General features: G+C 49.4%; 1 protein-coding gene across 2 annotated transcripts in view; it reads right to left on the bottom strand.

Moving 5' to 3' along the window:
• The window catches only part of PHIP (pleckstrin homology domain interacting protein), a 944,985-nt gene that overhangs the window by 320,555 nt on the left and 611,009 nt on the right, over positions 1-13,421 (bottom strand). For both annotated transcript variants that reach the window (XM_029595577.1, XM_029595576.1), the window contains exon 25: positions 11,280-11,404. In XM_029595577.1, coding sequence (XP_029451437.1) covers positions 11,280-11,404 — 125 coding nt within the window. The remainder of the gene's footprint in view (positions 1-11,279; positions 11,405-13,421) is intronic.

Raw genomic sequence — 13,421 nt, 5'->3', positions numbered from 1 at the left:
AACTCCTAAGGGATTAGGTCTATTGCAGACTCTCTGGAACCCAAGTCATGAAGATAATCCTAGACACTGGGATTCCTTTGGCACAAACAATAGATCTGTCTTTGCAGTTTTAGCATCCCATCCAGCATAATGATCATTTTGCTTATATCTGTCTCGAACAGTGCCTCCTGCTACTCAAAATTCTGTGATAGACATAACTTACTCATGGACAACTTTATGACCCATCCCAAGAATTGCAACACCTGCACCCCCTTGACTATGCCCAATTAAGCCAGTCATCCAAATAGGGATGAACCAGAAAATCTTTGTGCAAGGTCGCTGCCATTACTCTGATAAACTCCTTGAATGGGGATATGAAGGTAAGCCTCTGATGGATGCAAGGATGTCAGGAATTCTCTTTTTCGGACCACCGTGATCACAGAGTTTCCATTCAGAAGCAGGCATCTGTAAGGAAACATGAACCTTCTTTAGGTTCAGAATGGGTCGATACATGTCTTCCTGTGTGAGCATCCCAAAAGGTATCCTCTTTCTGGCATTACAAAGTAAATGGAATAACTACATTAACCACATTGCTCCTTTGGAATTGGAAACACCGCCACTAACAGGAGAAGACAGGTCAAGGTGATACTCACTGCCTCCTTCTTTGCTAGGGAATAACATGGCTTGAGCATGAAAGTGACAACCACCATGTGAAATTGCCCTTATGAGACGATGGGAGGGAGGATTCTCTGGACCTCACTTGGACTTCTTAAGGCCTCCAGAACTCTTCCTAAGCCAAAATCATCTGGATTCACAAAAGTTAGGACTATTAGGAAAACTCCTAACCAATCTGTCCAGATCCTCTCCAAACAGCGTTTTGGTCCAAACACGTGCTGCCAAAATATGCTGCCACAATAGACACCTAGCCAAAACAAAAACAAACAAAAAAAAACCTGATGACACCAAGGTCAAGGTCTGTACTAAATAACAGAGGGCAACCAAGACATATGCTAGACCAGCCTCTAGCCTCACCGCCTGCTGGTTTCCATATGCTGTCTTCTCCAGTGAATATGGGGAATCCATTATAGATAGCTGTTCTAAAAGCCAAAGATGAAAATCCAAAGGCCCTCATGAGTTCAACCGGGACTGATGTCTAATTTTCAGCCATGGACAGTAAGGAATCCAAGCCAAGCATTTTCCACTGCTCCAAGGTGACCTCAGGAAAGGTGATTCTGTTGCGAGCACGGAAGCACAGTCTCTTTCTCAAGGGAGACTGTGAGCCCTTGGATCATGGTGCAGCTCAGGGAGGATCCCCAAGACACAGCACGAGAGGTGAGCAAGTACAAGCATGGGCAGAGCAGGAGCAAGGCTGGACTGAAGACAAGGCAAGGAACGTCTGGTACAGGAACAAGGCAGGCTCAGCCCTCCACTGGACCTACGCATACCAATGAGACCCAGCAATGCAATGATCTTGGGAGTAGCCCTCCGGCCACTCTATAGCACTTCCAGACCCGCCGCTTGGGAACGACGAGTGCGTGAGGCCAGACGGAGGCTGAGGGCAGAAACAAGAAGAGACAAGAACTAGAAGACTCCGACAAAGACTCAGGATACTCGGAGGACTCAGACCAGGTTTCAGGATACTTGGTCTCAAGGCAATGATACAGGAGAGAGTACTGGGTGAGTGCTGCATCGCAGCACGCCCTACACAGCCGCCCATGGCTGGTCACAGACCATGCTGAAGGTAAAGCAGACTCCAGACGAAGCAGTGGAACTTGAAGACAGCACATGACGAAGATTCAGGAGAGGCCTGCACTGGGGCGTACCCTACACAGCCGCTGGTGGCTGGTCGTGGGCCACGCTGAAGCGGAGCAGGTTCTGGCAGTCTTGGGCATGGATGGAAGCAGGCACAAGGAACTCCTAAGACCGGGACAGGATTCAAGACTCAGGATTCTTGGCATTAAAAACAGGAGCCTTCTGGAGGCTTGCGCTGCAGACTAGAAGGTAGGCTTTGTGCCACGAGGTGCCCTACACAGCCCCCCATGGGCTGGTCACGTACCATGATGGTGGTACGCCAGGAAAGGAACCTGGGAACTGGATGAAGAGCTGAAGAAGAGGATGACGGAATCAGGACTGGAAAAATGGACATCAGGGACATCTGGACGCCAGGACAACTGGAACGTCAGGACATCAGGACATCTGGACATGTAACATCAGGATGACTATTAATAACAATGTTTCAACATCCATCAGGACATGGATGTTGAAACATAGTTATTGGTTAATTTTTGCTGCTGTCTCTCATATATTGATATGCCTGTTTCATTTTAACTCCCTGTTTTCCATGCCCTTGTTTCATGTAAAAGAAAATTATTCCTTATTTTCGTTCCTGTAGTACCAAGGATCATGTCCCCCGTCCAGCAGATGGAGTCAGAACAAACTTCCGAGGGAGGTGCTACATAAGCCCGCATCCCTGTTCTCATTCCCCAGTATATAGACTATCAAAGCCAGAAGAAAGGAGAAGAGACTGAGGGATCAAGTGAAACAACTGAACAATAAGTAATCGTAAGAACTGAACCAACCAGTGTTTAACCCGGCAACTTGCCAACAGAACTGTAGATAAAGAGTCGCCAGAACATATATGTCTGAATCGAAAACCCCGAACCCCGAAGGGCAGACAGCAATCAAAGTCGAGCAGTAAGACAGAGGGAGGGCGTCTGGACTGATCCTTGGTACTACAGGAACGAAAATTAGCAGGTAAGGAATAATTTTCTTTTCCCTGTACGTACCAGGATCAGTCCAGACGGTGGGATGTACCCAAGCTTCCCTACTGAGGGTGGGCCATAGATAGCCTTGCTCGCATGACTCTATCCCCAAAAGAACCAAAAGTCTGCGCTCTGCCATCTAGTCGATAATGGCGAGCGAAGGTATGGAGAGGCTTCCATGTGGCTGCTCTGCAGATCTCCTGAGATGAAACCGAAAAACGTTCCGCCCAAGACGTGGCCTGAGAACACAGAGTGGGCTTTTACCCCCAGCGGAAGAGGCTTCCCTGCACCAATATACACTGCCGCAATGGCGCCTTCAACCAGCGAGCTATTGTGGTCTTGGAAGTCCTACAGCCCTTCTTTGGGCACGACCAGAGAACAAACAGGTGGTCCAAGAGTCGGAATTCATTTGTGACCTCCAAATAACGCATCAGATAGTGCTTGACATCAAGCTTGCGGAGCTCCCGAGAGTCATCCGAAGAGAAGGAAGGCAATTCCACAGTCTGGTTGATATGAAAAGTGGAGACCACCTTGGGAAGAAATAAGGGTACCGTACGCAAGGTAACCCCCGAGTCAGTAAGTCTGAGGTATGGCTCCCTGCATGATAATGCCTGAAGCTCCGAGACACGGCGAGCCGAAGCGATGGCCACCAGGAAGGTCGTCTTGAGAGTGAGATCCTTGAGACTAGCGGTCCGTAGAGGCTCGAACGGGGACCCTCCCATGCTTCTAAGCACCAAGTTGAGGTTCCAGGAGGGACAAGGCGCCTGCCGTGGTGGCCTCAGATGCTTCGTCCCCTTGAGGAAACGAACGACATCCGGGTGAGAAGAAATGAGGGTCTCATCCTCCCAACATAAAGCTCCCACAGCGGCCACTTGAACCCATAGAGAGTTGTAAGCTAAGCCTTTGTCCACACCATCCTGCAGGAACAAAAAGGACCTGACTAATTGTGGTGTGGGTCGCCTGTATGGAATGACAGAACACCATGACTCAAAAACCTTCCACACCCTGACGTAGGCCATGGAGGTGGATGTCTTGCGTGATCTCAGCAAGGTCGAGATCACAGGCTCCGGATATCCCCGACATCTCAACTTGCGCCTCTCAAAAGCCAGGCCGCAAGACAAAAGCGATCTGCCCCCTCGAAAAATATCGGTCCTTGTCGGAGGAAGCGTGGAATATGACCTAGCTGTAAGGGTCCGTCCTCCGCCAGGTTGAGGAGATTGGCGAACCAGGGGTGTCGGGGCCACTCCGGCGCCACCAGAATTGCTTGTCCCTGGTGACCCAATCTTCTCAGGACTTTGCCTATCAGGAGCCACAGAGGGAACACATAGAGGAGGATATGACGGGGCCACGGGAGTACCAGAGCATCGACTCCCTCTGCGCCACGCTCTCTTCTGAGGCTGAAGAATCGGGGAGCCTTGGCGTTGAGAGACGAGGCCATGAGGTCCACGTGGGGAGGCCCCCACCGTTGTACGATCAGGTGCATCGCCTCCTCCAAGAGCTCCCATTCCCCGGGATCGAGGCGTTGCCGGCTTAAGAAGTCCGCTTGTACGTTGTCCACCCCTGCAATGTGGGAGGCCGCTATGCGGAGCAGGTGTTGTTCCGCCCATTGCATCAGTCTGTCCACTTTCAGAGAGACGCGACGGCTCCTTGTGCCCCCCTGGCGATTTATGTACGCCACCGTGGTCGTTGTCCGAGAGGATCCGTACCGCCCGATGGCGAACGAGGGGAAGGAAGTCCTGCAAAGCCAAATGGACCGCCCTGGTCTCCAGACGGTTGATGGGCCATCTTGCTTGCTCTGCCGTCCACCGGCCCTGTACGGAGCTGGACTGAAAACCGCCCCCCAGCCCGAGAGGCTGGCGTCCGTGGTCACCACTATCCAGTCAGGAACATCTAGGGATACTCCTTGAGCCAGGTGCCACGGGTCCAATCACCAGCCGAAGCTTTCCTCGGCAAAACGAGGGATCGGCAGGAGTGCCTGGAAGTCCCGCGACACCGGCTTCCAGCGGGATAGGAGGGCCCTCTGGAGTGGGCACATGTACGCAAACGCCCAGGGTACCAGATCTATGGTGGATGCCATTGTACCCAGGACCTGAAGGTAGTCCCAGGTTGTGAGTTCCGGGAAGGCCGAGAAGCGGTGAATCTGGACTCTTAAGGCCTGAGCCCTCTCCGGTCGGAGGAACACCTTGCCCGCCGCTGTGTCGAACCGTGCCCCCAGGAAGTCCAGCGACTGGGACGGAAAAAGGTTGCTCTTGGCATAGTTGATGACCCAGCCAATGGACTGTAGGAGCTGCACCACTCTGTCGACCGCCCGAGGACCCTGGGAGAGAGATTTCGCACGAATGACCCAGTCGTCCAGGTAGGGGGATGCAGAAGGACCCCTTCTCGTCGTAGAGCCGCCGCCACCACCATGACTTTTGTAAAGATGCGTGGGGCTGTAGCTAACACGAAAGGGAGGGCTTGAAACTGGAAATGTTGTCCTAGGATCTTGAACCGGAGGAAGCGCAGATGCGCTTTGAGGATTGGGATGTGCAGGTACGCCTCCGTGAGATCCAAGGAGGCCAGGAACTCTCCGCGGTGAACTGCGGCCAACACCGAATGGAGGGTTTCCATCCTGAAGCGTGGCACCTTGAGAGACTTGTTCACCGACTTGAGGTCCAGGTTTGGTCGAAAGGTGCCCTCCTTCTTGGGTACCACGAAGTATATATAGTAGTGCCCCCTGCCCACTTCGGTGAAGGGCACTGGGCATATCGCCCCAGGTCTAGGAGACAGTCCAGAGTCTGCCGAACCGCGGCCTGCTTCTGGGGGGAGCCACAAGGGGAAAAGAGAAATCTGTCTCTTGGGGGTCGTACAAAATCCAATGCATAGCCGCGCTTTAGAATATCTAGGACCCACTGATCTGTCGTAATCCGGGCCCACTCCTCGTAGAAGAGGGAAATCCGAGCCCCTATCCTTGGGATCGGTGCGCGGGCCCACCTGGCATCATTGGGCGGACTTGGTGGAGGCACTGTGGGCCTGGCCGTCCCTGCCAGGCCTGCGCCCTCGAAAGGACCGGTTCCAGGAGTTCGAGCGGGAAACCGGAGTCTGGGGGGTTTGTTGCTTCGTATTACGGGATCATCGCTGAGTGTGATAATGGCTTCTAGAAGTACTGAAGGACCTGGAGGAGCACAGTCTGTCTTCCGGAAGCCTATGGACCGCATTTTCCCCGAGTGACTTCATGATCTGATCCAGGTCTTCCGCAAAGAGAAACTTGCCTTTGAAAGGAAGCGATCCTAGACGAGACTTCGAGGAGGAATCTGCCGACCAGTTTCGGAGCCAGAGCAGACGACGGGTGGAAACCGCAGCCACCATCGAGCGGGCGAAGACCCGCAGGAGGTCATATAAAGCGTCCGCCCTGTAGGCCACCGCGGCCTCCAATCTGTCCGCCTGGAGAGCTTCCTCTGGGGGATGTTCCTGAGAGGTGAAAAGCTGTTGAACCCATCAGAGGCTTGCCCTTTGCGCCAGTGAGCTGCAGATAGCTGCACGAACCCCCAGCGTAGACACCTCAAACACCCTCTTGAGGTAGGCCTCGAGCTTCCTATCTTGGAGGTCCTTTAGCGCTGTGCCTCCCGTGACCGGGATGGTGGTCCTCTTGGTGACCGCTGAGACCGCGGAATCGACTGTCGGTACCTTGAGTATCTCCAAAAATTCCTCGGGCATTGGATAGAGCGTGTCCATTGCTCTACTAACCTTTAAGGAGGCCTTGGGTGAATCCTATTCCCTAGAGAGCAGCTGAAGGAAAGTGGAGTGAGTAGGGAAAGCCCTCGCTGTTGGACGGAGTCCCGCCAGTAAGGGGTCCCCTTTCTTTGCCTGAGGCCCCGTGCTTGAAGGTTCCGGCAGGGCGTCAAGATCCATCTCCCGCAAGATATGGGGAATCAAATCGTCCAGTTCGTCGAGCTGGAAAATGTGCAAGACCCGAGGGTCATCCCCCTACATTTGGGCCCCCAAGAGGGGGTCGTCCCCGCCATGTCAGGGTCCCCCCCCGAATGGGCGAGCTCATCTTGGGCGCTCCTCTTGGTGGTCCCGGGGGGTCCATAGGAGGGGCCAGTGCCCCTACCACGATCTATCGTCCCGCTTGCGACGGACCCCCCCCCAGGGAAGGTCCATTCGTGCCAGCTTGGGTGGTGAAGGGCCCGAGGGGATTTCCACAGGCTGCGCCATCCACTGTAAGAAGGCATTGAGCATCAGCACAACAAATTCCGGTGAAAAGGATGGGAGGTCCTCCCGCGGGACCGAGAGCGGCTCCGGTGACTCCGTTGAGGTAAAAACCGGAGGCGGGACCGAAAACGGGGCCTCCGCGTCCTCCTCCAAGGATCCAGCGTCTGACTGAACCTGGCCCAAGATGGCCACCATTCCCGCCATTCGAGGGAATGGGGCCAGCCGCTGACGTCCCTCTGCATCGGACCCACGCGCTCCGGTTGAGTCCTCCTCCCGTGTGCTAGTCTCCCCCCATCCGGGAGACATCTGGTGCACAGCCCCTCCTGCGAGAGTCGGTTCCCAGGACGGCCGCAATCCGCACATACTGCCGATCGCGGCATGGCTCAATCGCTGGGGAAGGGAGGAGGCGGGGCGCGGGCACACGGTAGGACTCTTCGGCGCCGAAGACGGGCCTAAACCCGGGACCGCTCCAGACGTGACGTCCCCCCCCCCCCCTGAATCCTCAAGCACCGCCGGGGAATTGACTTCCTGGCGGGTGGCAACCCTGGGGAAAGAGCATCGCGGGGCCACGGCCGATCGTAGTCGGGAGGGGGGGGGGGGGGGGGAGAGACCAGCATCATCGGCTTTCACCCCCGCGGTCTGGCGTACGCGAAGGAATACCTAAAAAAAAGGAATACACGGAAACTTACCCCAACCAAAATCTGAGAGAGATAGGCGGAGAGAGAAATCCCCAGACCCGCCAGCAAGTGCTCCGCGTGAGCAGCAGGCTCTGGAGATCATGAGCACCACTGCAAGATCTGAGTCTAACTTTTTTTTTTTTTTGTAAAACTTGATCCCTCACACAGAAGAAGAAAACAGAACAAGGAAAACAAGGGCCTAGCTGCAGACCAGAACCCACTCTGTCCCTGTCCTGGGGAACTCAGTTTCCCTGCTGCCAATCTGCTGGAGTCTGAAACGTACTGGGGAATGAGAACAGGGATACGGGCTTATGTAGGACCTCCCTCGGAAGTTTGTTCTGACTCCATCTGCTGGACGGGGGACATAACCTACCGTCTGGACTGATCCTGGTACGTACAGGGAACTTTCGATTTCCTTTTCCTTTTGCTAACTTTGTTCGATGTAAACCGGCATGATGTTCCTACGAATGTCGGTAGAGAAAAAACCTTGAATAAATAAAATAAATAAATCAGGGCATCTGGAACATCAGGACCACTAGATGTCAGCCTTACGCTCTGTGAAGGTGGTATGCCATTGGCATCCCGCTCCGTGAATGCCACAGAGGCATTCACGGAGCGGGATGCCACGGAGCGGAAGGCTGGAGTGGCATTCACGGAGCAGGATGCCAATGGTATATCACCTTCACGGAGCGGAAGGATGGAGGGCTGCCATCTCCAAAAAAAAAAAAAAAAAGCAGAGGGGTGGGTAAGAACGTAAAATTACCGGTGAGGACATAGGCTATAGGTATTGCCAATTATTAGGCTTGTTCAATATTTGTTGATTGTTAATGTGGCTCGCGAGAATGAGCGCTACTACCTGGAGATAATACCCTTGTTCAATGTACATACACACGGTTAATGAGACTCCATCATAGCTCTAGGCTTCATCAGCAAGAGAAAATGTGGAAGAAAAAAAAAAAAGGATTTGCATTCACAAAAAAGCGAGGTGTAGCTTGCTTGTTACGGCGGTTACTTCCCCAAAACCAAATAAGCAGATACTTTACTTTCAATACATATCCAGCGTAGCTCTCTGCTTCAACGGCAGGGGAGAAAGTCTAATACTTCACTTTCAACGCATAGCTCTCTGCTTCAATGGCAGGGGGAATGTGGAAAAGAGGATCTGTATATGGACAACAACCAACAAGGTCTGAATTACATAGTCTGGGTGGACAAAGGCATGGGTGTAGCCTGCTTATTGCTGCGGTTACTACCCCTAATTAAGCTAGATATTCACTTGGATGTGGTTCCGGCACTGCTCTCTACATTGGTGGTGGGGTGGAGGGGAAATGGAACTAAGGGGTACTAAAAGCCAGGTGTAACAAGTATGAGAAAAAAAAAAAAAAAAAAGAGTGCATGGCTTGCTGGGCAGACTGGATGGGCCATTTGGTCTTCTTCTGCCGTCATTTCTATGTTAAGGAACAAGCGATGATCGAGCTCCGACGAGGGACGAGACCAGGAACATCAAGACAAAGGAGACCAGGAACATGAAGAACGTGGAACGAAGAGCCATCAAGACACAGGAAGTCCACGGAGAACTTGGACTGGAAGGAAGACCAAGGCCCTGAGGAACTGAAGCAGAGCCCTTTTATAGGGCTGATCCAGGCGAAGGTGGATTACATCATCAATGAGGGCCGCGGGGCTTTTCCCGCCGCTGGTCCTTTAAAAGAACTGAAGAGGCATGTGTCCAAGTCTATGGAAGGTCAGGAGGCAGACTGCAACAGCAGCATTCCGGCCACGTGGGAGAGGAGGCAGGCAGCAGCGGCAGCACCCCTTGCCGCGAAGAGAAGGAACAGGCAGCGGCGGCTTCCTGCCGCTCGACAAGAGGACCCTGGCGGCGGCTCCATGCCATGAGGGAGGACCTGGCGGCGGCGGCACACAGGCCACTTAGGTGGAGGGATGGCGTCGGTGGTGGCCTGCTGCGGAAGGTGAGGGACTGCTTGTGGCTAGGCCTGCAAGCAGGATCCTAACAGATTCCCTCGTCTTGACTCTGTCCACTGATACAGTGAACAGCTCCTCTATGAGGAAAAGCTTAAGATGTTAGGGCTGTTCAGCCTGGAGAAGAGACAGCTGAAAGGAGATATGATAGAGGTCTTTAAAATCATGAGAGGTCTAGAATGGGTAGATGTGAATCAGTTATTTACTCTTTCAGATAATAGGATTAGGGGGCACTCTATGAAGTTAGCAAGTTACACATTTAAAACTAATTGAAGAAATTCTTTTTCACTCAACACACAATTAAGCTCTGGAATTTGTTGCCAGAGGAAATGGTTAGTGCAGTTAGTGTAGCTGGGTTTAAAAAAGGTTTGGGTAAGTTCTTGGAGGCGAAGTCCATTAACTGCTATTAATCAAGTTGACCTAAAGAATAGCCACTGCTATTACTGGCATCAGAAGCATGGGATCTACTTTAGTGTTTGGGTACTTTCCAGGTACTTGTAGCCTGGATTGGCCACTGTTGGAAACAGTATGCTGGGCTTGATGGACCCTTGGTCTGACCCAGTATGGAAATTACTTATGTCAGCCCATCTTCTGGAGAGTTCCCTACTGATAGTCCAGGGCCTTAACTGTTCCAGAAAAAAAAAGGCTAAGCTTAAGCAGGACCCTTAAGACCCTCTAATATGAGATCTTCTCCATCTTACTCCAGTACTGGGTCCCATTTTTTTCTCTTTGTGACTTACATTCTGCTTTTCAGCCACTTCACAGCTGATCACATGTACCACAAGCACCTGAATACGCCTGGCTGTCAACTGCTCAAGGACCATGCTTGGTTTGCTGCCCATATACATTTCCTTTGGAAGCACTCCCAGGAAATCCTCCAGGCACCCAGAGTAATCTTGAGAAATGGAGCCGCAGGACTTCTCTTCCCATGCTCAACGTGAAAACTATAAGGAAGTCATGCAGTCGCAAGGTAAAACCTCAACCCATTTGGAGCACCTTTTCGTACTCTCTTATTAATTTAACTTATGTTAAATATGTTAAGCTTCAGCAGCTCACAATCGAGGGGAGTGAAGGAGAGGGAGAAGAATGAGGAAACCAAAAACACTGGTTATCAGACTTCTCTCATGTAAAGTATGGAAATACAACAAGGGCCACTGATCCCCCTGCTCGCCCAACACTCAACCACTTCTGGGAGTAACAGTTCTTTACATATCATCTGCAGGTTTTGCACGTCTATCATCTGCTGGAAACAGAGAATTCGGAGCGACTGCAGGTGGCATACTGTCTTAAAAACCTCTGGTAAAGAAAAGCTTTTCTTCTTCTGCTGGTAGGGGAGAAAAATCCATTCATCTAGACTGATCTGGGGAACGATTAGGAATGTAAAATATAGGTTATCAGTCTCATAAAGCTAAAATGATTTTATGAGAATAAAAAAAATTCTTACATTTTAGTTACCTAAAAAGGAAAGCCACAATTTTAAAACAAAGTCACTTCAGAAAGAAACTCATAAATCAAAGTATAAAGTTACTTTACAACTTTTATTCTGGAAAAACTAAAAATGTGAAATATTTACATTAAACCATTAAAAAATTCAATTTCACTGAGTCCTATGGGAGAAGAGTAGTATATACATTGAAAGATGGATGAGTACTTAAACTATAAATTTAAACATATTTACTAATATTTTCCTTACTTCATTGTGAATGATCCTCCAGTTAATTTACCAGTGTCTGGGTCAAGGAAAGAGAGTTTTAGACAGCAGAGAGTAGGCAATCCCACTTCATATTTAATACCAACAATTTTCATCAGCTCTTGTTCCTGCAACAGATACAACAGTAAGTCACCTTCAGAAACAAAGACAAACAAAACTATACCATAACAACATAGTAATGATGGCAGAAAAAGACCAAAGAAGGGCCTATCCTGACTGCCCTGCAAGTTGTTCATGGTATTAACTGCTGGTCCATGCAGGTTACCACCATGCACTCCTTTCTTCATTTCCAACATCTAGCCTCCAGGGATCCAGTGTTTATCCCACGTCCTCCCTCTGCTTCAATGGCAGGGGAGCAAGTCTGATATTTCACTTTCAATGCAAAGCCAGCATAGCTCTCTGCTTCAACGACAGGGGAGGAAGTTTGACACTTCACGTATATCCAGCATAGCCCTCTGCTTTAACGGCAGGGGAGCAAGACTGATATTTCACTTTCAATACATAGCCAGCATGGCTCTCTGCTTCAACGACAGGGGAGGAATGAAGAAAGGTGGATCTACATTCAGGCAACAATCAACAAGAACTGAATTACATGGTCTGAATAAACAGATAAGCAAGGGTGTAGCTTGCTTATTGCGGTGGTTAATACCCCTAACTAAATTAAGCTATTTCACTTAGATGCAGATCCAACACTGCTTTCTACATTAACGGCAGGGGTGGAAGGGAAATAGAATAAAAAAAAGGTTACTAAGAGCCAAGAGAAACACATAAGTATGTGAGAGAAAAAAAAGTGCGAAAGCTTGCTGGGCAGACTGGATTGGCTGTTTGGTCTTCTTCTGCCGTCATTTCTATGTTTCTATGTTTTGAAGTCATTTACTGTTTTCATCCTCACCACCTCTTCCGGGTGGTGAGGATGAAAACAAGAATTCCAGGCATCCATCACACGCTGAAGAAATATTTCCTGAAGTTGGCTCTGACTCCACCCCCCTGCCCCAGAGTTTCATTTTGTGACCCCTAGTTCTTTAGTTTCCTTTACAACACAAAAGGTTCAAAGTTCATGCATCATTAATTACTTTCAGATATCTGAAGGTCTGTATCATGTCTTCCCTGCACGTCTCCTGTAGGGTATACATATTTAGAACCTTCAGCCCAAATCCCACACCATTTTGGTCACCTTTCTCTGGACCACTTCCATCCTGTCTCTATCCTTTTTCAGATATGGTTTCCAGAACTGAACACAGCTATTTATGTTCAGGCAAGATTTGGGTCACAAATTTTTCAGACTGGTTATAACGGAATGTTTCAGAGATACATCAAATTTCTTATTCACTATTTTAAAATGCTGGGATGGTAGAACTGGTTTCAACATGGGCAAAATATGAGGAATGGAATTCTATCCTAAAAAGAAAATTTTGCACTCAGAAATGTCTTTACTAAACAACGTAATTATTTTTCTTAAGAAACCCATGCATCAGAGTAATAGCAAGATAACATGCCATATTTGCTATCAGAACCTGGGAGTGAAACAAAACCTAAAATTATATTTTGCTTTTCAGACAAGCGTTCCTTACCTATGGAGCATCAATGAAAAAGGGGACAGCAAAAGAACAGTGAGAAAATAAAAAGAAAGTAAATGGAATAAGAGGAGAAAAGTGAAATAAACTTTAAATAGTAGTATCTTTTTCCTTTTGGACCATGTAGCATTTAATTAAGGAATGTTCTCTTATTGCTATTATTAGGAGAATCCAGCAGGCACAAGGTTAGAAATGTGGTTATGCTTGCAAAAGAATGCATTGAGGGAATAAAAAAGTGGTTTTTCAGTTTTACCATTATTTTTATCTTATGTTTATTGTGAGCATCGTGGCAACATGTATATAAATACAGATTTTTAATTTATTAACACCAACAGGTTATGTGATACTCTATCCCTGATTCACTTGAAGGGATGTTCTTTAGATTCCTGTCTGTTTCTGATAATATAGAACAAGACTGAAGCCTTTGAAAAGAATTTAATTGAAGTTCTTAATTTATCTTTAATGAGAGGCACTGTATCACAATCTATGAAGCTAGCCATAGTGTATTTGATTAAGAAAGATTTAAAATCTCCCCTGAAGAACTGAGCAA

The sequence above is a fragment of the Rhinatrema bivittatum genome, chromosome 3 (genome assembly GCF_901001135.1).
Source record: "Rhinatrema bivittatum chromosome 3, aRhiBiv1.1, whole genome shotgun sequence".
NCBI lineage: Eukaryota > Metazoa > Chordata > Amphibia > Gymnophiona > Rhinatrematidae > Rhinatrema > Rhinatrema bivittatum.
Note: the sequence above shows the minus strand (reverse complement) of the source record. Positions and strands in the feature narration are given on the sequence as shown.